This window comes from Ranitomeya imitator, chromosome 2, assembly GCF_032444005.1.
Source record: "Ranitomeya imitator isolate aRanImi1 chromosome 2, aRanImi1.pri, whole genome shotgun sequence".
NCBI lineage: Eukaryota > Metazoa > Chordata > Amphibia > Anura > Dendrobatidae > Ranitomeya > Ranitomeya imitator.
The window spans coordinates 634,772,108-634,795,587 of NC_091283.1; the positions used below are offsets into that span (position 1 = coordinate 634,772,108).

General features: G+C 43.8%; 1 protein-coding gene across 1 annotated transcript in view; it reads right to left on the reverse strand.

Moving 5' to 3' along the window:
* Positions 1 to 1,629: 1,629 nt before the first annotated feature.
* RBP3 (retinol binding protein 3) overlaps positions 1,630 to 23,480 on the reverse strand; it is a 33,069-nt gene continuing 11,218 nt past the window's right edge. The window contains exons 2-4 of the mRNA XM_069752673.1: positions 14,838 to 15,028; positions 6,611 to 6,753; positions 1,630 to 2,419 (exon numbers count right to left, since the gene is read on the reverse strand). Of these exons, the coding sequence (XP_069608774.1) occupies positions 2,103 to 2,419; positions 6,611 to 6,753; positions 14,838 to 15,028 (651 nt within the window). The 3' untranslated portion in view covers positions 1,630 to 2,102. The remainder of the gene's footprint in view (positions 2,420 to 6,610; positions 6,754 to 14,837; positions 15,029 to 23,480) is intronic.

Here is a 23,480-nt window from a genome sequence, read left to right on the forward strand (position 1 = left end):
GGTCATATGGCAACTAAATAGCCGCCCTCACCCCAAAGAGAGGCAGATTGAATTAACCCCTGTCTGACCAGGACGGGATAAAGACAAACCCCGTCCTGACTGAGCTCCACTGAAGCACTTACCACCAATGTCGCTCATGCTTCTGCAGCGCTGGGAGTGACATAGCAGCATGACCACATGACCTGATCACTTTGCTGATGTTGCCCTGACCCGGTGGCCAGGGCTTCAATTGTACTTGCGTCTCACAGACCCGAGTGCAATTTATCACTGGGAGCCGTTGAACTGCAGCTTCTCTGAGCCGGCTGTCCGTTTGATAACCAGCTTAGAGAACGACCGACTCCCGGTCCAGGGGCCACAAAATGCAAAAAAGCAGCCACTAGATTGACACCTCGGACCCCCTCATCATGCGGCCGGACGGTAGCATCACTGCCAGCTGCGCTCGGGGCAGATGCCCCACCTCCCCCCCCCCCCCCAGATACACCTCTGCATCTATTAATGGTGATAGGTGATGGAAAGTAATTAGTATAATTATAAAAAAATACAGGTATATATTTGAAACAATATTTAATTTGAAAAATGTCTCTGCAGAAAAAGACTTGTGAACAATGTAAAGCAGTTGAGTACCCTTAAAGACCATCTTTTACCAATATAAATGGAACCAAGAGTCAATATAATATACCTTTCATTCTGGTACAGAGCTCCAAATCCCCTACGCCGACATAAAGCCGAATGATATATAACTTCTATGCCCACAGCCAGGGTTGCCAAGTTGATCTTTTATTTTTTTCTGGACAGTCAACAATTTTTATGGAAACATTGGAAAATCAAATCATTAAAATTTTAAGTTAGTAACCTGCTAAGTAATTACAATCATAAAAATCTGTATAAGTTTAAAGGGAACCTGTCAACCCCCCCAGGCGTTTGTAACTAAAAGAGCCACCTTGTGCAGCACTAATGCTGCATTCTGACAAGGTGGCTCTTTTAGTTCTTGTTCTTGCGACTGCTGAAAGAATAGTTTATCAAATTTGTCCATCATACCTCGAAATCGCCACGGGGGCCGGTCTTTCTCCCCTAACACAGATGCACCACAGCCATCACTCAGGGCCTTTGCGCGCCGGGCGCCGCCTCCTCTTCCTTCATTAGCGTCCCTGGCACCTGCACTGTAAGTTGCGCATGCCCGAAAAAAATGCAGTTGCGCTGCCCTTCGAACTTACAATGAAGGAAGAGGAGGCCCTGAGTGACGGCTGTGGTGCGTCTGTGTTAGGGGGGAAATACCTGCTCCCCTGGCGATTTCAAGGTATGAGGGACAAATTTGATAAACGATTCTTTCAGCAGTGGCAGGAACAAGAACTAAAAGAGCCACCTTGTCAGAATGCAGCATTAGTGCTGCTCAAGGTGGCTCTTTTAGTTAAAAACGCCTGGGGGTGGGGGGGTTTTGGGGATGACAGGTTCCCTTTGATCAAGCTTCAAAAAAATTACTTTATTTTAACAGAGAGGAGAAAAATGGGTTCTATTTTTTGGACTGTCCAGTAGTTTCTGGATGGTCACACGCCCTCCACAGCCATTTGAAGAAGCTAAGATCCTAATTGATTACTATTACTTTATTGACTTCAAAGTAAAAAGAGCATGCAGTGTGCGCCCTCTAGTGGCAGCAGCAGAATTTTAATGTTTTACTTTGCAGGGGATATGGAGAAGAATACTCTGATCAATATAAAGAGATACTGTATCTAACAATGAATTACCTCCTATTGATGAAAGTGTTAAAAGGTGAGCATTCACTTTACAGTCACAAAACAACTACAATGGGCAAGTGTTAATTACACAGGACAGATTAATACATACATCAATTATTATTATAACAGCTAACGTATACATTACATTCAGAGCACATAGAACTGTTGGGTTTGATTTCTGCATATAGTACTAGAGTGTGTAGTCCAAAGGATCCTAGTTTGTAGATACAACATGCCACACATGCTACTTACACGTATGGAAAGTATATAAAAATTAGAGTATATTATATATTATTTTTTCGGTTCTAATGCCCATAAAAATATTCTTCCTAAACCCACACATAAAATAGTCATATGTCATCTAATGTCTTATAACTGAGAGGCCAGGATCTGCTTTGCTTGCTGCAGAGCTGTTTCAGAGGGGACCTCCAAGTCAGGTAAGACCCCCTTTCCTTCCCAAGAATCTTTGGGCTCACTCATGGCTGATCGCAATGTAGGTATGGTAAGGTATAGGTGGGTATCATCCACATGATAGGTCTGCGGAGGGTGGCAGCCTCCACTTGTTTTTTCTCCAATGATATATGCCCTCCTCAGTCGTTTCATTATGTACACAAACTCCTCCGCTGCCCCCTCCGTTACAGAGCTGGTCAGAATTATGAGGGGTTTCGAAGAACCGTATGGAACACCTGCACAAATAGCAAAACAGAAAATTAAATCTTTCCAAGACTTAGAGATCATAGAGAGAGAGAGAGAGATCTTAGAGAGGTCATCTGTACAAAGCCCAGTACATGCTTGCCATTTTTATTGCTCAAAATACTGTCATAAACAGCCTACAAAATGTCACCACAAGGTGCAAAAATATTATGCAAGGATTTGTCACAATTTGATTACATAGCATTTATTTGTTGTGTCTCCCCCTAGCATCCCTCATTTTGTCCGCTCTCTCCTTTTGCACTGTGGGATGCGGAGTGTTGGTCTGGTGTGCCTAGTGATATGGAAAACATTCAAGAAGAAAGAAGAGGAGAAACTTGGCACTGTTAAGGTACCTTCACACTGAACAACTTTCCAACGAGAACGACAGCGATCCGTGACGTTGCAGCGTCCTGGATAGCGATTGTGTTTGACACGCAGCAGCGATCAGGATCCTGCTGTGACATCGCTGGTTGGAGCTAGAAGTCCGGAACTTTATTTGGTCGTCAGGTCGGCGTGATTTGTGATGTTTGACAGCAAAAGCAACGATGCCAGCAATGTTTTTTCATGGAGCTAACAACCAGCGAGAACGATAAGTACGTCACTGGATCGCTCCTGCATCGTTCAGCTGTTGCCGGTGTTTGACGTCTCCTAGCGACCTAAACAGCGACGCTGCAGCGATCGGCTCGTTGTCTATATCGCTGCAGTGTCGCTTAGTGTAACGGTACCTTAAGGCTAAGGAAGTCACTGTTATCAAACCTCTTTTTCCTGGGTACTGACCTTTCAACCTTGTTAACATTTTGCTATAGACTAGGTTTACTGAACCCACTTGCTAAAGTTGATGGTTTGATAGACATGTTAATGATATGCAAATGATGAAAAAATGGAAGCAACATTTTCAAAATATCTCGATAACATTGAGTATCGAATACTTTGGTTCTACAAACAAACTAATGCAATGCTGAGTTGTTGGTGTACCTCGAATGAAGACTAGCTCTATTTAAAATTATTGCTCCTATTTGCCTATGCAATTGCAGGCTTTTACCCTGGGAGCAGGGCCGGACTGGCCATCTGGCAATTCTGGCAAATGCCAGAAGGGCCTGTCTGGTTGTGGGCTTCATTGTCTGCTATGTTACTAACACAATCGGTGTTCTCAAGACTCCCATACTGTTAAGAGTTGTGACAGAGCACCAGGTGGTTGACTCGTCACTTACCCCAGCAGGCCACGGGTATCATTAGAAATATTGGTCTTGTAGTAAATCTTACTTTCCTCTATCCAGGGTAATATTAGTAATATATCCCATCTGGTTCATGGGGACGAGGACAACATGGGACTGTGTGATTTCAAATGCCAGGACTGAATTTCAGCCCCAGTTCGTACCTGCCTGGTAGAGTCCTCATGTCAGGTTTAGGGTAACAACAAAGGGGTACACCTTGTCCCTGGCTGTTCGGCTCACACAAATTGGCCAATTTGTGTTCTAAGTATCTTCATTTTTTTTTACATGTTTTCTACAGCAGTAATGCAGATAAGCAGCAGAATGGGGGACATTATTATAGGAAAGGCCAAGGAAGGGGAATAGGATACCAGGAAGAAGCCCAGGATGTGTAACAATACATCAGACGAGTCCCAGAATGGGGAACATTATACCAAGAAGGAACTCAGGATGGAGGACATTATACCAGAAAGAGGCCCAAGATGGGGACCATTATACCAAGAAAGTGCTCAGGATGCGGGACATTACATCAGGATGAGGCCCAGGATGAAGGACATTATTACAGGAAGAGTCATAGGATAAGGGAAATTATTACAGAACGGGGCCAGGATGGTGAATATTATACCAGGAAGAGGCCCAGGATGGGGAACATTATTTCAGAATGAGGCCATAATGGCTGAAATTATTACAGGAAGGGGGCCAGGATGGAGGACTTTATTACAGGAAGGGGCCCAGGATGGAGGACATCATTACCTGGAGGTCAAATATGTAGGTGTTTATAGGATATACAGTAAAACACTATAACTAGAAGGCCTATATATTTGAACAGCTTGCATGTGGGAGCCTTGGTCCAAATTTTGCTTCGGGGCCCACCGGACTCCAGTTACGCCACTGATGTACAGTATATGCTGGAAATATTTGGTTATTGTCTGGTGATGTTATTAGTCTCTAATATTGCAGGATTGATGGTAATAGAGTATAGGCGTGTACGGGTGTAGCGTGACGCAGGGCAGTATACGTGGGTGAGGTATTCATCTTCCACGTCCCGGAACACTACATGAACAGGGGGGGTCGTGGCTGGGTGTGTGGGCTTTGTCTAAGGGGGAACTACACCCTTGCAGGCCTCATGGAAGCCCTCCCCTTGCAAATTACAAGGGGGGGTCTCATGAGAACACAGACCCCTATGGATTATTATAAAAATGAATTTATGTTATATGGATTCATGATGTTACAAGGTTTTTTCTGAAGGGGTTAATTTAGTTCCTGAGTAAGCTGTGCTGTGCACAAGCAGGTTCAAACCGTTTTTTTTTTGTCAGATGGCTTGCCGCCTTTTTTCTTTGTTTCTGATTGGCAGAGACAAAAAAATGCGGGAAAAAATTTGTTTATAAATAGCAGCTGTTTCTAACGGTCAGAGTCATTCCTGTCAGGAAGAAAGAAGATCCTGCCCTCCCTCCCTATTTTTTTTATGTCGTGTCGTTTAATTTGTGGGAGAATCGCCGGGTTTTCCGGGTGGATTGGATGTCTTGGTCATATTTCAATTCAGTTGAAGGTTTTAATTATTTATTATTATATGAATGATTAATTCATCAAATGTAACCCAAAATAAAATGCCACGGCCATTATATTCCATAACTAAGTTGTTGTGTGTTTATTTTATTTAAGTGGGTCTTGTGTTATCATGATGCCAGTGACTTCAGATGGCCAGTGCCAGATGTTGTAGAGTTCAGAGAGGAAGACCACCATTCAAAAATGAACTGTCTTTTACTGAGCATCACCGTAGGAAGGGGTATGTACAGTGGATGGTGGGTACAAAATTTCATGGATGTTTATCTTAATGCATGGAATATCTTCATACACATTCTCTCTTTCCTTTCATAAACTCACTGGATCATTGCTTTCTTCTGTATCAGCATCTACGATGCTGATACAGTTGAATGCACGATGCAGGGGGGCCAGAGCCAGCACTGGCACCGGATCCCCCTGACTCACAGGCCCAATAGTGGCAGCCATGTGCCGCTATTTAGCAGCATGCCACTGTCTGGGGGCCCCTGGAGGAGTGGGGTCCCTAGGCAAATTCCTAGTTTGCCTGCCCCTAATGCCATTATTCTGTCACTATGTGGTTTTATTATATATAGCGGTACTATTGGCAATATTGGTCTTCCTGAAAACATTGATTTTCTCCAACTTCAAGCAGGGTAATATTTGTCACAGAGACCCCCCCATCTGGGGAAGTGGGTGTTTGGTAGCAGCACAGGCCTGTGTAATTTCTAATGCCAGGAGTGAATTTCAGTCCCAGGTTATCATTTGGCACTGCTGCTTTCACATTACACAACATATAATTTTTTGCAGCGTTTGGTCACACTTGCGGACGGTATTTAAAGGGAACCCCTGTTACATTAAAAATGCAGTTTAAAAAATAACTATTGTTTTAATTTTTATTTCATAAATCAATAGTGCACAAGAAAATAAGCAACATAATAATATATCTTTAGAGAAATCTGCTTCTTTCTCTGCCAGGACTGTACTTTAATTCTCAAAATTGTCAATTCACGGGTACAATACGTGAAAATAGATTTTACACTACTGAGATAGGAGATGAGAGCTGCTACTGATCAGTTTCTATGTAAAGGGAAGAGTGTGAGGGTCGAGGAGGAGCTAGAGGCAGACCTCCTCCCTCTTCTATCTACATAGAATCTCATCAAGAGCAGCTGCCATCTCCTGTCTCAGTAATGGGAAAGTCTGCTTCAATGAAAACAGAATTTTTTATCAGAATTGAGAATGAATGAACAGTCATGGAGGAGAAAGAAGAAGATTTTTTCTATAAGTTAAATTTCAAAATTTCTTCTTTTCAAGCATACTATTGGTTTATAAAATAAAAATTAAAACCATGGTTACCCTTTAAGTTCCTGTTATAGGAAGGAGAGCACCAAAAGGAGGTATTGCACAGGGGACCATGTTGCTTTAGTCTCTTACCTGCAATTTTAGACAGGGTCCACAAATCAGAAATGTCATTTGCAGTTCGACTGTAGACTTTATCTAACAGAACAGGGGTTGTCTCATCAAAGAAATAAGAGCAAAGAGCAGGGATGGAGTTGGTGGGACCTCCAATATTGAATCTGAAAGAAAAAGAAAAGTTAACTCTGTTTATGATTATTTTACAAAATACTGTACATGTCATTTTTATGGTTCATACCATAAGACAGTGACTGGAAAAGACTAGACTAATGTATTTATTTTATAATCATAGAATGTTAGAGTTGGAAGAGACCTCCAGGACTATTGTGTCCAACCCCATGTTCAATGCAGGGTTCACTAAACCATCTCATACAGATGTCTGTCCAGCCTCTGTTTGAAGACTTCCATTAAGGGAGAACCCACCACTAGTGATGAGCGAGTATACTCGTTGCTCGAGTTTTCCCAAGCACGCTCAGATGGTCTCCGAGTATTTGTTAGTGTTCGGAGATTTCATTTTTGTTGATTCAGCTGCTTGATTTACAGCTCTTAGTCAGCCTAAGTACTTGTGGGGGTTGCCTGGTTGCTAGGGAATCCACACATGTAATCAAGCTGTCTAGTAGTCGCAAATCATCTAGCTGCGCAAGAAAACAAAATCTCCGAACACTAACAAATACTCGGAGATCACCCTAGTGTGCTCGGGAAAACCCGAACAACGCGTATATTTGCTCATCACTACTCACCACCTCTCGTGACAGCCTGTTCCACTCATTGATCATTCCGTCAAAAAGGTTTTTATAATATCTAATCTGTATCTTCTCCCTTTCAGTTTCATTCCATTGCATCTTGTGTTTCCATGTGAAAATTAGAATTATGATCCCTTTACACTGTGACATCCCTTCAGATATTTTGTAGACAGCTATTAAGTCTCCTCTTAGCCTTCTTTTTTGCAAGCTAAACATTCCCAGATCCTTTAATCATTCCTCATAGGACATACTTTGCAGTCCGCTCACCATCCTGGTAGCTCTTCTCTGAACTTGTGCCAGTTTTTCAATGTTTTTTTTAATGTGGCTCCCAGAATTGGATACAGTATTCCAGATGAGGCCTGACCAAGGAGGAGTAGAGGGGGATAATTACTTCATGTGATCTAGACTCTATGCTCCTCTTAATACATCCAAGAACTGTGTTTGCCTTTTTTGCTGCAGTATCACTCTGTTGACTCATGTGCAGTCTGTGATCTATTAATATACCCAAGTCTTTTTTTACACGTGCTGTTGCTTAGTTCTATTCCTTCCATTCTGTAGATGTAATTTTCATTTTTCTTGGCCAGATGTAGAATCTTGCATTTCTCCCTGTTAAATACCATTCTATTAGTCGCTGCCCATTGTTCAAGCTTATCTAGATCCTTTAGAATAATTTCTCTGTCTTCTCTAGTGTTAACTATCTGTCCTAGTTTGCCTTTAGTTCCCTTATCTAAATCCCTTATACAAATGTTGAACAACACAGGGGCCACTACAGAACCTTGTGGTACCCCACTTGAAACTCTCTTCCAATTGGATGTGCAACCATTATCACCACTCTTTGAGTACCATCACTGAGCCAGTTATGAATCCTCCTAACCGTAGCCTTGTCAATCCCATGCTTGGTCATTTTTTCAATAACAATAATATGAGATACTTTATCAAATGCTTTACTGAAGTAGAGATATACTATATCTACCACTACTATATCTATCATATGCTCACATTACCCCAGCAAGTCCAGCAGCAGAAAGCGGAAGGTCCCAGGCAGATGAATGCATTGATGTTGCGCCGGGACTCACATCGCTCTGCTCTGGACCTGCGACTATTTAGTCCACAAGACTAAAGTGGCCTACAGTCTACAAAATGGAAAGTGGCAGTCAGGAGCGTACAAAGAAATCAAGGGGCCCCATAGTAGAAGTTCTAACCAGTCGACCCTCCCAAAAAGAAAAATATATATCCAAGTGTAAAAAAGAAGATGAGGGCACTCACCGGTCTTCTTGAAATGCAAAAACTTTTATTAACAACACATCCAGATAAAATTCATGGCCGGGAACGACGGAGCCGAAGCTCTAGTGAGCAGGGGAGAACGGAGACCGTCCTCCTCATTCCCCAGTTACTCCGTTCTGAAGCGCTGCACATCTCAGCACAGCGGGTGCTATGTAGTGACGTCATCGCCCCCACTGCGCTGAGATGTCAGACGCCAAGGAAGAATGATGGAGGATACTCCCTCTTTTACCATTGCTTTCAACTGTATTGGTATCCAGGATGCGATACAGTTGAACTTTCAATGACGGCGGGGCAGCCGTGTGGCCTGCTGCTATTGGTGACAGTGTAGGGAGATCGTGCTCTAATGCAGAGTTAAACTTTATTGTAGTGGTGCACACTTCTATGTGGTTAACAGTAGTGTAGCTATGGGTGGGTCCTTCAGAGCAAGGAGCCCAGGGCGACTGCACCCTCTGCTCCCCCAGCAGCTGCGCTTATGTGTACACAACCTATTTCTACTATTTATGTGTGCCATATAGTAGATATGTTGCTGTCAATACAAGTTAGATAAATTACATTTTAGGAGGGGTGGGAACTGAGTTAAATTCTAGCATTGTATACATCTATATCCCAAGAGAATAAAAATATAGGCTTCTATTTGTTGCTCATCCCGGCTGACGTGATTCTTCATCTAATAAAGTTGTTGAGTGAAATAGCAATGTTTGGTAAGTGCCATGAATTTGCTTTTATTAATTTTCTTTCTTTTGTACTAAATACACTTTGAATATCTACACTGAGAACCAAAGTTCACTCTTGTCCTGGATTTGTTGATGTGTTTGCTGGACTTAGTGATCATGCAGTCAACAGTTTTTCACTTATAAGTTTTATCCAATTTTTGCACTGATACAACTCAAACCTGTCATATGAACTCATATATGTGGCACCCCAGGGTCCTGGTCATCACAGTGTTATTGCTTTCCTTCCGGGGAGAGTGATGCTACGTTTGGAGGCAAGGAAGGATAACTGCATCCAGGTACTACAAACATGCAACATTTCACACTCCAGGCCACCAGGGGGAGCTTCTGATCCCATTTACTTGGTGACTCCCCATATATAGATAACTGGAAGTCTGTAGGGAGAGGTAGAAAGTTCCAGACAGCCGTCTGAGGAGGATAGAGGGTTTACGGAGCTGTGCATGCCCACAGAGCTCCCATAAAGAGACATTTGAAGGCCGAATTGTTTGCAGCGAGCGTGCAGGAGAAGAAGCACAGGAGAGGATATCAGAAGGGGACCTGCCCCGAGCAGGCTGCCTCCTTCTGAGGCGCAGAGACCGGTAGCTAGAACACCGAGGTTGTAAGGACCTCTATGACTTACATCAGAGACCGGCAGGACAGCTGATTGCACATTACCTGTCTGCAACTACACCCAGGAGGCAAGGTGACAACCTTAGAGGCTGGGTCATGCTAGAGTCCCTATAAACCGCCTCCAGTCACCAGTCATACGGGTATGTCCTATAAAATCCGGAGGACAGAGAGAGATAACATCTGTGAGGACCTTATGAGAAGCTTAGCAGTAAGGGACTACACCACCATGGCGCTAGAGGAAAGCTTTTATTCTCCACCTGGACAATGGGACTCTGGACTTGCCTCCAAACCGGCTGGACCCTGCCTGCCCTGTGGTCTGGTGCCCTGTACTGTGGATGCTGAAGTCTTCAGTAAAGGTAAAGAGACTGCAACCTTGTGTCCTCTTTCTTCACTGCGCCATTCACCATTCACCATCTACATACTGTGAAGCCCTGGGGATATACTTCACCTGTGGGAAGGTATACCATCTAGCTGCCATAACATCACCCCAGCGGACCCCTTAAAGCAGCGTCGGTCACCCTGACAGAATACCACAGGTGGCGACACGAACATAAACTGTATCCCTTTAAAGACCTTTCCCTTTTATACGGACGTCCCAGGGCCAAGGACCGGGTCAGCCACTGTGACATCCCCCCTTTGAGCCAACCGGACCCGTTACCGAGTACCCCACTGCCCTGACAGCGCGCTCCATATACAATAGATACTTGTTATAGCAGTGAAACTTGGATGACATCTGTGAAATACCCATTTTTCACGGACTGATTGGAGAAACTAGGGAAATATCCCTATTTTTTTGCGTACAAGTAAAATTGATGAAATTCTGTTGGTAAAAACTGGCACAATGACCAAACTCTGACGGAAATCTGATTCAAAACATCAATAAAAGTCTGACCGATTTCTATGTACGAGAAAAATCACTTATGTCTGAATGATTTGCTGTGTTTTATTCTGTGGGGTTCTTTTTGCTTTGTATTTTACAGTGCCGGCAAAGTAAATGAGATTTCTCAAGCACACGCTGCAAATTTTTTCCTTGCGGATTTTAACCTTTAAACCATTTTTTCAAATCAGCAGCATGTCAATTCTTTCAGCTTTCTTGCTGTGTTTATCACCCATTCAAATGAATGGGGAAAAACGCAAGTAATGACGCATCAAAAACAAGACAAAAACGGGCATTTTATGCAACATTTTTCCTACAAACACCATGGTGTTTGCAGTAAATACTAGACATGTGCACATACCCTTAAACATTGAGTAGTGCCGGATGTTGTATTACTGCTTTTAACCCCTTAAGCCCCAAAGGTGGTTTGCACGTTAATGACCGGTCCAATTTTTACAATTCTGACCACTGTCCCTTTATGAGGTTATAACTCTGGAACGCTTCAACGGATCCCGGTCATTCTGACACGGTTTTCTCGTGACATATCGGGCTTCATGATAGTGGGAAAATTTCTTTGATATTACCTGCGTTTATTTGTGAGAAAAAAAGAAATTTGGCTAAAATGTTGAATATTTCACAATTTTCGAAAGTTGAATTTTTGAATATATGGGGGTAAACCACTGTTTGGGCGCATGGCAGAGCTCAGAAGGGAAGGAGCGCTGTTTGACTTTTCAATGCAAATTGACAGGAATTGAGATGGGATGCCATGTTGCATTTGGAGAGCCACTGATGTGCCTAAACATTGAAACCCCCCACAAGTGACACCATTTTGGAAAGCAGACCCCCTAAGGAACTTATCTAGATGTGTGGTGAACACTTTGACCCACCAAGTGCTTCACAGAAGTTTATAATGCAGAGCCGTAAAAAAAAGAATAATAATTTTTCACAAAAATGATAATTTCGCCACCAATTTTTTATTTTCCCAAGGGTAAGAGAAGAAATTGGACCCCAAAAGTTGTTGTCCAATTTGTCCTGAGTACACTGATACCCCATATGTGGGGGTAAACCACTATTTGGGTGCATGGCAGAACTCGGAATGGAAGGAGCGCCAATTGACTTTTCAATGCAAAATTGACTGGAATTGAGAGCCACTGATGCGCCTAAACATTGAAACCCCCCACAAGTGACACCATTTTTGAAAGTAGACCCCCTAAGGAACTTATCAAGATGTTTTTTGAGAGCTTTGAACCCCTAAGTGTTTCACTACAGTTTATAACGCAGAGCCGTAAAAATAAAAAAACTTTTTTTTTTCCAAAAAAATTATTTTTTAGCCCCCAGTTTTGTATTTTCCCAAGGGTAACAGGAGAAATTGGACCCCAAAAGTTGTTGTCCAATTTGACCTGAGTACGCTGATACCCTATATGTGGGGGGAACCACCGTTTGGGCGCATGGCAGAGCTCGGAAGGGAAAGAACGCCATTTGGAATGCAGACTTAGATGGATTGGTCTGCAGGTGTCACGTTGCATTTGCAGAGCCCCTGATGTACCTAAACAGTAGAAACCCCCCACAAGTGATCCCATATTGGAAAGTAGACCCCCCAAGGAAGTTATCTAGATGTGTTGTGAGAACTTTGAACCCCCAAGTGTTTCACTACAGTTTATAAAGCAGAGCCGCGAAAATAAAATATCATTTTTTCTCACAAAAATGTTTTTTTAGCCCCCCAAATTTTTATTTTCCCAAGGGTAACAAGAGAAATTGGACCACAAAAGTTATCGCCCAATTTGTCCTGAGTATGCTGATACCCCATATGTTGGAGTAAACCCCTGTTTGGGCACACGGGAGAGCTCGGAAGGGAAGGAGCACTGTTTTACTTTTTCAACGCAGAGTTGGCTGAAATTGAGATTGAACGCCATGTCATGTTTGGAGAGCCCTGATGTGCCTAAACAGTGGAAACCCCCAATTGTAACTGAAACCCTAACCCACACACACTCCTAATCCTAATCCCAACCACACCCCTAACCCCAACACACCCCAAACCCTAATCCCAACCCTAACCACACCCCTAACTCCAACACACCCCTAACCCTAATCCCAACCATAACCCTAACCACAAACGTAAATGTAATCCAAACCCTAACTTTAGCCCCAACCCTAACCATAACTTTAGGCCCAACCCTAACTGTAGCCCTAACCATAACTTTAGCCCCAAACTTAACCCTAACTTTAGCCTCAACCCTAACCCTAACTTTAGCCCCAGTCCTAACCCCAACTTTAGCCCCTACCCTAACCGTAGCCCTAACCCTAGCCCAAACCCTAACCCTAGCCCCAACCCTAACCCTAGACCCAACACTAAACCTAACCCCAACCCTAGCCCTAACCCTAGCCCTAGCATTAACCCTCACCCTAATCCTAGCAATAAACCCTAGCCCTAATCCTAGCCCTAACCCTAGCCCTAACCCTAGCCCTAACCTTAGCCCTAACGGTAGCCCTAACCCTAATGGGAAAATGGAAATAAAAACATTTTTTTAAATTTTATTATTTTTCCCTAACTGAGGGGGTCATGAAGGGGGGTTTGATTAACTTTTATAGTTTTTGTGTCTCCACATTTTGAGAGCTATAATTTTTCCATATTTTGGTCCACAGAGTCATGGGAGGTCTTGTTTTTTGCGGGATGAGTTGACGTTTTTATCGGTAACAATATCAGGCACGTGACATTTTTTGATCGCTTTTTATTCCGATTTTTGTCAGGCAGAATGACCAAAAACCAGCTATTCATGAATTTCTTTTGGGGGGGCGTCTTTACCGTTCCATGTTTGGTAAAATTGATAAAGCAGTTTTATTCTTCTCGTCAGTACGATTACAGCTATACCTCACTTATATCTTTTTTTATGTTTTGGCGCTTTTATACGATAATACTATTTATAGAAAAAATAATTATTTTTGCATCGCTTTATTCTGAGGACTATAATGTTTATATTTTTTCGCTGATGATGCTGTATGGCAGCTCGTATTTTGCGGGACAAGATTACGTTTTCAGAGGTACCATGGTTATTTATTTCCGTCGTTTTGATCGCGTGTTATTTCACTTTTTGTTCGGCTGTATGATAATAAAGCGTTGTTTTTTGCCTCTTTTTTTTTTTTTACGGTATTCACTGAAGGGTTAACTAGTAGGACAGTTTCATAGGTTGGGTCGTTACGGATGCGGCGATACTAAACATGTGTACTTTTATTGTTTTTTTAAAAATTTAGATAAAGAAATGTATTTATGGGAACAATATTTTTTTTTCTTTATTTAGGAATTATTTTTTTTTACACATTAAAATATATTTTTTTACATTATCACATTGTCCCAGAGGGGGGCATCACTATATAGTGACAGATCGCTGATCTGACACTTTGCAGAGCCTTGTGCCAGATCAGCGATCTGACGTGCACTGCTCCAGGCTTACAGGCGCCTGCTCCGAGCAGGCGCTTGTATGCCACCTCCCTGCAGGACCCGGACGTAGCCCCCCGGCCATTTTGGATCCAGAGCCTGCAGGGAGGAGACGCTCGGTACAAAGTGAGCACATCGCCTTGTACCGAGGGTCTCAGGGGAGCCTGCAGGGAGCCCCCTCCCTGAGCGATGCTTCTCTATGCCCCCGAAACGTTGCGATCATGTTTGATCGCAGTGTTCCGGGGGTTAATGTGCCAGGAGCGGTCCATGACCTCTCCTGGCACATAGTGCCGGATGTCAGCTGCGATAGTCAGCTAACACCCGGCCGTGATCGGCCGCGCTCCCCCCATGAGCACGGCCGATTGCATATGACATACTATCCCGTCACTGGGAATTAAGTTCCAGGTCACTTCGACAGGATAGTATGTCATATGGGATTAAGGGGTTAAAGTAAAATCTAGCGATAGCTCTGTCCTCTGTCCAAGAAGATTAACCTTGAACACTAGGAGATGTCTTGGAGGACTGAAATACTAAGCAAATTCTGAACAGAGCGGGCTAGCCAACCTACCTCAAGTCAATGATTAAGGCACCTGTATCAACAACTTTCTTCCAAACATGTTGTACTAAAAGATCTGATACTTGGTGAAGAATCTCACAGTCGGCAAACATATCAAATCTCAAGTAACCAATGTTCTTCTCAAACACATCAGTGTGAAAGGAAAATTTGATGAGGTCCTCAAACATCTCAGGAGGTGGCATCTGAAAGAAAGAAATAGCATAAGTGACATTAAAAGCCTCAAGATACCAAACCAGTCAGGAACGGCTCAGAGTGTGCTGAATAGTGTGCTGAACAGAGATGTGAATGCACAGGACTAGGAAGTGCTCCATTGTGCTACCTGTACTAGGCCGGAGTCCGCAATGTAGCAGCACATAAGTATTCTTTGTGGGAGCACAGTAAGGTGAGAATTAGATTGTTATTCTTTGCCAGGCACAGTGGAGGCATTACTACTGTGGTGGGTATGGTATAATTATAAGAAGGCACAGTGGGACATTTATACTATAGGGTATACTATTAGGCCTCTTTCAGACAACAGTGTGTCCGGTATGTGTGGTCAGGGCATTAAAGCCATTACTGGCGTATGGGGTCCGGTGAGTAGAGGGGGCCCTCATCGGGCCCCGTCTCATCTGCTCACCGGGCCCCCCCTACAGGCACTGCGGCACGCTATTGACGTGCGGGCCCGTGCCCGCATGTCAATAGTTAACAGCCGCCGCCAGCCAGTCGGAGGCTGGCAGCTGACTTGGGCGGCCGCAGTGTGAACTTCGCCAGCGTCTGACGTCATTGTCAGCTGCCGGCGAGTGCGTGCTTCACCTGTGTAGAGGGAGTGAGCTTCGCCCGCCGCAGGAGCACGGCCAGGTAAGAACTCGTGTTTTATTTTTTTTTGAGAGAGCGGCGATCCAGGGGGCCCCGGGGTAGAATGCTGGACACAGGGGTAGTATGCTGGACATGCTGGGGCAGAGATGCTGGACACGCTGGGGCAGAATGCTGGACAGGGGCAGTATACTGGAGCAGCTGGACACGGGCAGTATGCTGGACACAGGGGCAGTATGCTGGGCACAGGGGCAGAATGCTGGACACAGGGGCAGAATGCTGAACACGGGGGCAGAATGCTGGACACGGGGGCAGAATGCTGGACGCAGGGGCAGAATGCTGGACACAGGGGCAGAATGCTGGACACGCTGGGGCAGAGATGCTGGATATGCTGGGGCAGAATGCTGGACAGGGGCAGTATGCTGGAGCAGCTGGACACAGGGGTCAGTATGCTGGACACAGTGGAAGAATGCTGGACACGGGGGCAGAATGCTGGACACGGGGAAGAATGCTGGACACAGGGGCAAAATACTGGACACAGGGGCAGAATGCTGGACACAGGGGCAGACTGAGACACGGGGCATAATGCTGGACAGGGGCAGAATGCTGGACACAGGGGCAGACTGAGACACAGGGGCAGAATGCTGGACACGGGCAGAATGCTGGACACAGGCAGAATGCTGGACACAGGGGCAGACTGAGACACAGGGGCAGAATGCTGGACACGGGCAGAATGCTGGACATTGGGGCAGAATGCAAGACACGGGGCAGAATGGAGATACGAGGGATGATTGGAGACATGGGGCAGGATGAAAGACATGGGGGCATGACTGGAGACAGATGGGGCAGGATTGGAGACAGATGGGGCAGAATGGAGACACAGGGGGCATGATTGGAGACAAGTGGCAGGATTGCAGACATGGGGGCATGATTGGAGACATAGTGGGCAGAATGGAGACACAGGGCAGGATGAAAGACATGGGGCATGATTGGAGACACTGGGGGCAGAATTGGAGACAGATGGGGCAGGATTGGAGACAGATTGTGCAGGATCATGGGGCAGGATGGATATGATGGAGACAGATGGGGCAGGATGGGGAGATCATATGGGGCAGAATGGATACTCATGAGGGCAGGATGGGAGAACATATGGCTGATGCCAGGAATGAGACACACGGTGGCCAGGATGGGGAATATTATTACCATAGGGACTAATTTAGGGATATTATTACTGCAGTGAAGTATTTATTTTATTTTTTGAGTATACTGTTCTAAATGGGGGGGGGCGGTCCTGTTACTGTGTAGAGTGACACTATGTCGCCTCTTTTTCTTCATGTGGTGTAATGTAGAAGTTGGGAAAAATTAAGTAATGTGTTCTGCAAGCAGAGCTTGAGATAACTGTGTTATTTCCTGCAGAGATGAGTCCTGGCTGGAAGAAATGATGGCGGTCTGTGCTGGATGAAAGATGAAGGACTTCACCTAGAGACGTCACTGGTGAGTCAGTGTGTTACCTATACACTGACACTATACACTGTATACTATATACAGAGCTCCTGTGTATAATTTTACTAGTGATCACTGTATTATCTGTACACAGACACTGCATACTAAGTACAGATCTCCTGTGTATAATGGCACTTATGGTGATAGTATGGTGCTTTTTTTTATTACTGATCAGAATTGTAGTATTCAGCCACTATGTGGTGGTAATATGTTGTCTGGACATGGTGTTGCGGTATTTGTTCCTTGTATGTGATATTACTCGATCACTGGTGGTAATATGCGGTCTGGTCATGGTGTAGCGGTATTTGTTCCTTGTATGTGATATTATTGGTCATTTTAAAAATTGAAAAATAAATAAAAATATACCTAAATTGTATTGCATATTTTAACAAATATTTAATAGGTTACAGAAGAGTAGGGCCCGGCCAAAAGTGTCTACTGTGTTATGGTGGTGGCTTAAAAAATCTTTTGGCCAAAAAAAAGCTGCCGGCTAGATCTGGTGATCTGAACTCTTAATGTGTCATAGGTGAGAAGTGGAGTTTTTCCAAGAGAGAGCGGTGGGACTGTGGACAGTCCGAGGGGTGGAGCGTGGAGGCGGGGCTGGGGTGGAGCCTGGGTGGAGTCTCAAGGGGGCCCTGAAAATTTTGCCAGTATGGGGCCCCAAAATTTCTAGTGGCAGCCCTGTGTGTGGTGACAGTTTTCTCATGTACTGGAGACACTTACACACGTAGACCCAAAAATACGGGCAAAATACGTTGACTTGTCTGCAGTATGGGTCGCAAAACGTCCCATACACGTGCACACGGATGTCATCATTGTGACACGTACCGGCGCCTGAGAAGCAGCGGTATAGTTAGCACTGTTCCCCGGCGCAAGGTGCTGAAGACGGCTCTCATCTTTCTCCCCTGCTCAGCCAGCGATCAGGGTAGATTGTTGAGGGTTATATTCAAATGTGAGCAGCTGGCGGCTGATGGTACTAATACTCCATTCAGCCTACGACTGCTGCCATTAATAATAGTGAGAGCAGGCAGCGGCTGATGGGATTATTCATCACTCGCTGACTGCACTATAAATACATAAATGAAAAATCCAGCGTGGGTTCCCTTCTATTTTTGATAGCGAGCCAAGCAAAACTCACAGCTGGGGACTACAACCCTCAGCTGTGAGCACTAGCAAGGCTGGTTATCAAGAATTGAGGTGTTCCCATGCATTTTTTAAATTTAAATAAATAATTTAAAAAACTGTTGTGAGGTTCCCCTCCCCCCATTTTTGATAACCAGCCTTGCAAAAGCAGACAGCTACGCCATTGATATTGACCCACCAGCCTAAAAATAGCAGCCCACAGTGGCCAAGCAAAGACACATCTACTAGATGCGCCAATTATGGCGCTTTGCCTGGCTCTTCCCACTTGCACTGTAGCGGTGGCAAGTGGGGTTCATATTTGTGGTGTCGATGCTACCTTTGTATTGTCCCGTGAGATCAAGCCCACAGCTTAGATATGGAGAGGTGTCTATAAGACACCTATCCATTACTAATCCTATAGTTGTACTGAAAATAAAGACACAGCAAGTATAAAGTCCTTTATTTGAAATAAAAAAACAACACTTTAACTTTTTTATTAAAAAATATCCCTTGAGAATGAGAAGAAAGTGGGCACCACTTAATCCAGTACAAATGAACCATGTAGCCAGGTGCTACTCAATGCGCACCCTTTTATAAATAAGGTCCTTACTCACCTCATGACGACTTTCCCTGATGAAGCTGCTTTGAGGCAGCGACACGTGTTGGGCAGAACTAGGGCATCTTGGTCTAGTAAGTATGTTCATATATTTGTGCAGTCTTTGTTGACAACCTTGGGGATACTAGTTCATCATGGTGGCTTGTTCACATCAGGGCCGGTTTTAGACAAAGTGGGGCCCTAGGCAAAAATTTAAAGTGGGGCCCCAAATGCTAACATTGTAAAATCACACAAACATTTAGATTACAGTACATGAGCAGGATGCGGATACAGTTGGTGGAGGGGCCTGGAGCCAGTGCTCACACTGTGCCCCCATATTTAGGGGCCTTATATCAGCCAACAGGTCTGCCACTATTAGCTGTATGCAGGGGCGTTGCTAGGGTCAGAAATGATTGGGGGCCCAAGCCCCAAGACAAAGAGTTGCCCCCAACCCCCTCTTAATTGTTTTTTAACTCTTCAGATAAAACAGTGCTAACTCTCTGAGAACATATAATGTAGTAGATGTCACCTGCAGTCCTAGGTAACACCAGAGACAGCAGTGATAATTCTTTGAGTACAGATAATTTAGTATATATCACATGCAGTCCTATGTAACACCACAGATAGACATGGCATTTCAGAGTAAGACTATGTTCACATGCAGCATTTTTATCACTAGCCAAAACCTTTTCTATTAGCAGTAAAAATGTTGCGTTCAAAACACCTGTTTTCAGCTTGTTTTGTGGTGTTCTACACACTTTCTTCAGCTTTTTTTTGGAGTGAGGATGTTTGCTTTGTCTACAGTATGTTTAAGACCACATTCATATGATCAGTATTTGGTCAGTATTGGGTCAGTATTTCACATCAGTATGTGTAAGCCAAAACCAGGAGGGTGAAAAATACAGAAGTGGTGACGTGTTTCTCAGGGTATGTTGCACACGCTGCGGATTCTGCTGTGGATCTGCAGCAGTTTTCCATGCGTTGTACAGTACCATGTAAACGTCTGGAAAACAAAATCCACCATACACATGCTGCGGAAAATACTGCGCAGAAACGCTGCGTTGTATTTTCTGCAGCATGTCAATTCTTTGTGCGGATTCTGCAGCGTTTTACACCTGCTCCATAATAGGAATCTGCAGGTGTAAAAACGCTGTTGAAAACCGCACAAAAACCGCGGTAATTCCGCCATAAATCTGCAGGTAAAACGCAGGGCGTCTTACTTGCAGATTTTTAGGAATCTGCGTGGAAGAATCCGTGGCAGATTCCGCAATGTGTGCACATAGCCTCATTGTTCCATTGCTGTTTCTGCATTACAAATACTGAACATGTGAACGAGACCTAATAGTTTAATTCACCAAAACCACTCAAAAAATTGCAGTGAAAAATGCCGTTGCAATATCTGCAGCTTTTTTATTCTTTCATTGCTTTCTACAGGTGAAAACACACTGAAAGAAGTGACACGCTACAGTTTAACCCCTTTACCCCCAAGGGTGGTTTGCATGTTATGGACCGGGCCAATTTTTACAATTCTGACCACTGTCCCTTTATGAGGTTATAACTCTGGAACGCTTCAACGGATCCCGGTGATTCTGACATTGTTTTCTCGTGACATATTGTACTTCATGATAGTGGTAAAATTTCTTTGATATTACCTGCGTTTATTTGTGAAAAAAACAGAAATATGGCGAAAATTTTGAAAATTTCGCAATTTTCCAATTTGAATTTTTATGCAATTAAATCACAGAGATATGTCACACAAAATACTTAATAAGTAACATTTCCCACATGTCTACTTTACATCAGCACAATTTTGGAACCAAAATTTTTTTTTGTTAGGGAGTTATAAGGGTTAAAAGTTGACCAGCAATTTCTCATTTTTACAACACCATTTTATTTTAAGGACCACATCTCATTTGAAGTCATTTTGAGGGGTCTATATGATAGAAAATACCCAAGTGTGACACCATTCTAAAAACTGCACCCCTCAAGGTTCTCAAAACCACATTCAGGAAGTTTATTAACCCCTTTCACAGGAATTTTTGGAATGTTTAAATAAAAATTAACATTTAACTTTTTTTCACAAAAAATTTACTTCAGCTCCAATTTTTTTTTTTTTTTACCAAGGGTTACAGGAGAAAATGGACCCCAAACCTTGTTGTACAATTTGTCCTGAGTACGCGAATACCCCATAAGTGGAGGTAAACCACTGTTTGGGCGCATGACAGATCTTGGAAGCGAAGGAGCGCCATTTGACTTTTTAATGCAAAATTGACTAGAAATGAGATGGGACGCCATGTTGCGTTTGGAGAGCCCCTGATGTGCCTAAACATTGAAACCCCCCACAAGTGACACCATTTTGGAAAGTAGACCCCCTAAGTAACTTATCTAGAGGTGTGGTGAGCACTTTGACCCACCAAGTGCTTCACAGAAGTTTATAATGCAGAACAGTAAAAATAAAAAATCATTTTTCTTCACAAAAATTATCTTTTCGCCCCCAATTTTTTATTTTCCCAATGGTAAGAGAAGAAATTGGAACCAAAAAGTTGTTGCACAATTTGTCCTGAGTACGCTGATACCCCATATGTGGGGGTAAACCACTGTTTGGGCGCATGGGAGAGCTCGGAAGGGAAGGAGCGCCGTTTGACCTTTCAATGCAAAATTGACAGGAATTGAGATGGGACGCCATGTTGCGTTTGAAGAGCCACTGATGTGCCTAAACATTGAAACCCCCCACAAGTGACACCATTTTGGAAAGTAGACCCCCTAAGGAACTTATCTAGAGGTGTGGTGAGCACTTTGACCCACCAAGTGCTTCACAGAAGTTTATAATGCAGAACCGTAAAAATAAAAAATCATTTTTTTTTCACAAAAATTATCTTTTCGCCCCCAATTTTTTATTTTCCCAATGGTAAGAGAAGAAATTGGAACCAAAAAGTTGTTGCACAATTTGTCCTGAGTACGCTGATACCCCATATGTGGGGGTAAACCATTGTTTGGGCGCATGGGAGAGCTCGGAAGGGAAGGAGCGCCGTTTGACCTTTCAATGCAAAATTGACAGGAATTGAGATGGGACGCCATGTTGCGTTTGAAGAGCCACTGATGTGCCTAAACATTGAAACCCCCCACAAGTGACACCATTTTGGAAAGTAGACCCCCTAAGGAACTTATCTAGAGGTGTGGTGAGCACTTTGACCCACCAAGTGCTTCACAGAAGTTTATAATGCAGAACCGTAAAAACAAAAAATCATTTTTTTTTCACAAAAATTATCTTTTCGCCCCCAATTTTTTATTTTCCCAATGGTAAGAGAAGAAATTGGAACCAAAAAGTTGTTGTACAATTTGTCCTGAATACGCTGATACCCCATATGTGGGGTTAAACCACTGTTTGGGCGCATGGGAGAGCTCGGAAGGGAAGGAGCGCCGTTTGACTTTTCAATGCAAAATTCACAGGAATTGAGATGAGACGCCATGTTGCGTTTGGAGAGCCACTGATGTGCCTAAACATTGAAACCCCCCACAAGTGACACCATTTTGGAAAGTAGACCCCCTAAGGAACTTATCTAGATGTGTGGTGAGCACTTTGACCCACCAAGAGCTTCACAGAAGTTTATAATGCAAAGCCGTAAAAATAAAACAAAAATTTTTTCCCACAAAAATTATTTTTTAGTCCCCAGTTTTGTATTTTCCCAAGGGTAACAGGAGAAATTGGACCCCAAAAGTTGTTGTGCAATTTGTCCTGACTGCGCTGATACCCCATATGTGGGGGGGAACCACCGTTTGGGCGCATGGGAGGGCTCGGAAGGGAAGGAGCGCCATTTGGAATACAGACTTAGATGGAATGGTCCGCAGGCGTCACATTGCGTTTGCAGAGCCCCTAATGTACCTAAACAGTAGAAACCCCCCACAAGTGACCCCATATTGGAAACTAGACCCCCCAAGGAACTTATCTAGATGTGTTGTGAGAACTTTGAGCCCCCAAGTGTTTCACTACAGTTTCTAACGCAGAGCCGTGAAAAAAAAAAAAAAAATTCCCCCCAAAATTATTTTTTAGCCCCCAGTTTTGTATTTTCTCGAGGGTAACAGGAGAAATTGGACGCCAAAAGTTGTTGTGCAATTTGTCCTGAGTGCGCTGATGCCCCATATGTGGGGGGGATCCACCGTTTGGGCGCATGGGAGGGCTCGGAAGGGAAGGAGCGCCATTTGGAATGCAGACTTAGATGGAATGGTCTGCAGGCGTCACATTGCGTTTGCAGAGCCCCTAATGTACCTAAACAGTAGAAACCCCCACAAGTGACCCCATATTGGAAACTAGACCCCCCCACGAACTTATCTAGATGTGTTGTGAGAACTTTGAGCCCCCAAGTGTTTCACTACAGTTTATAACGCCGAGCCGTGAAAATAAAAAATCTTTTTTTTTCCTACAAAAATTATTTTTTAGCCCCCAGTTTTGTATTTTCCCAAGGGTAACAGGAGAAATTGGACCCCAAAAGTTGTTGTCCAATTTGTTCCGAGTATGCTGATACCCCATATGTTGGGGTAAACTCCTGTTTGGACACACAGGAGAGCTCGGAAGGGAAGGAGCACTGTTTTACTTTTTCAACGCAGAATTGGCTGGAATTGAG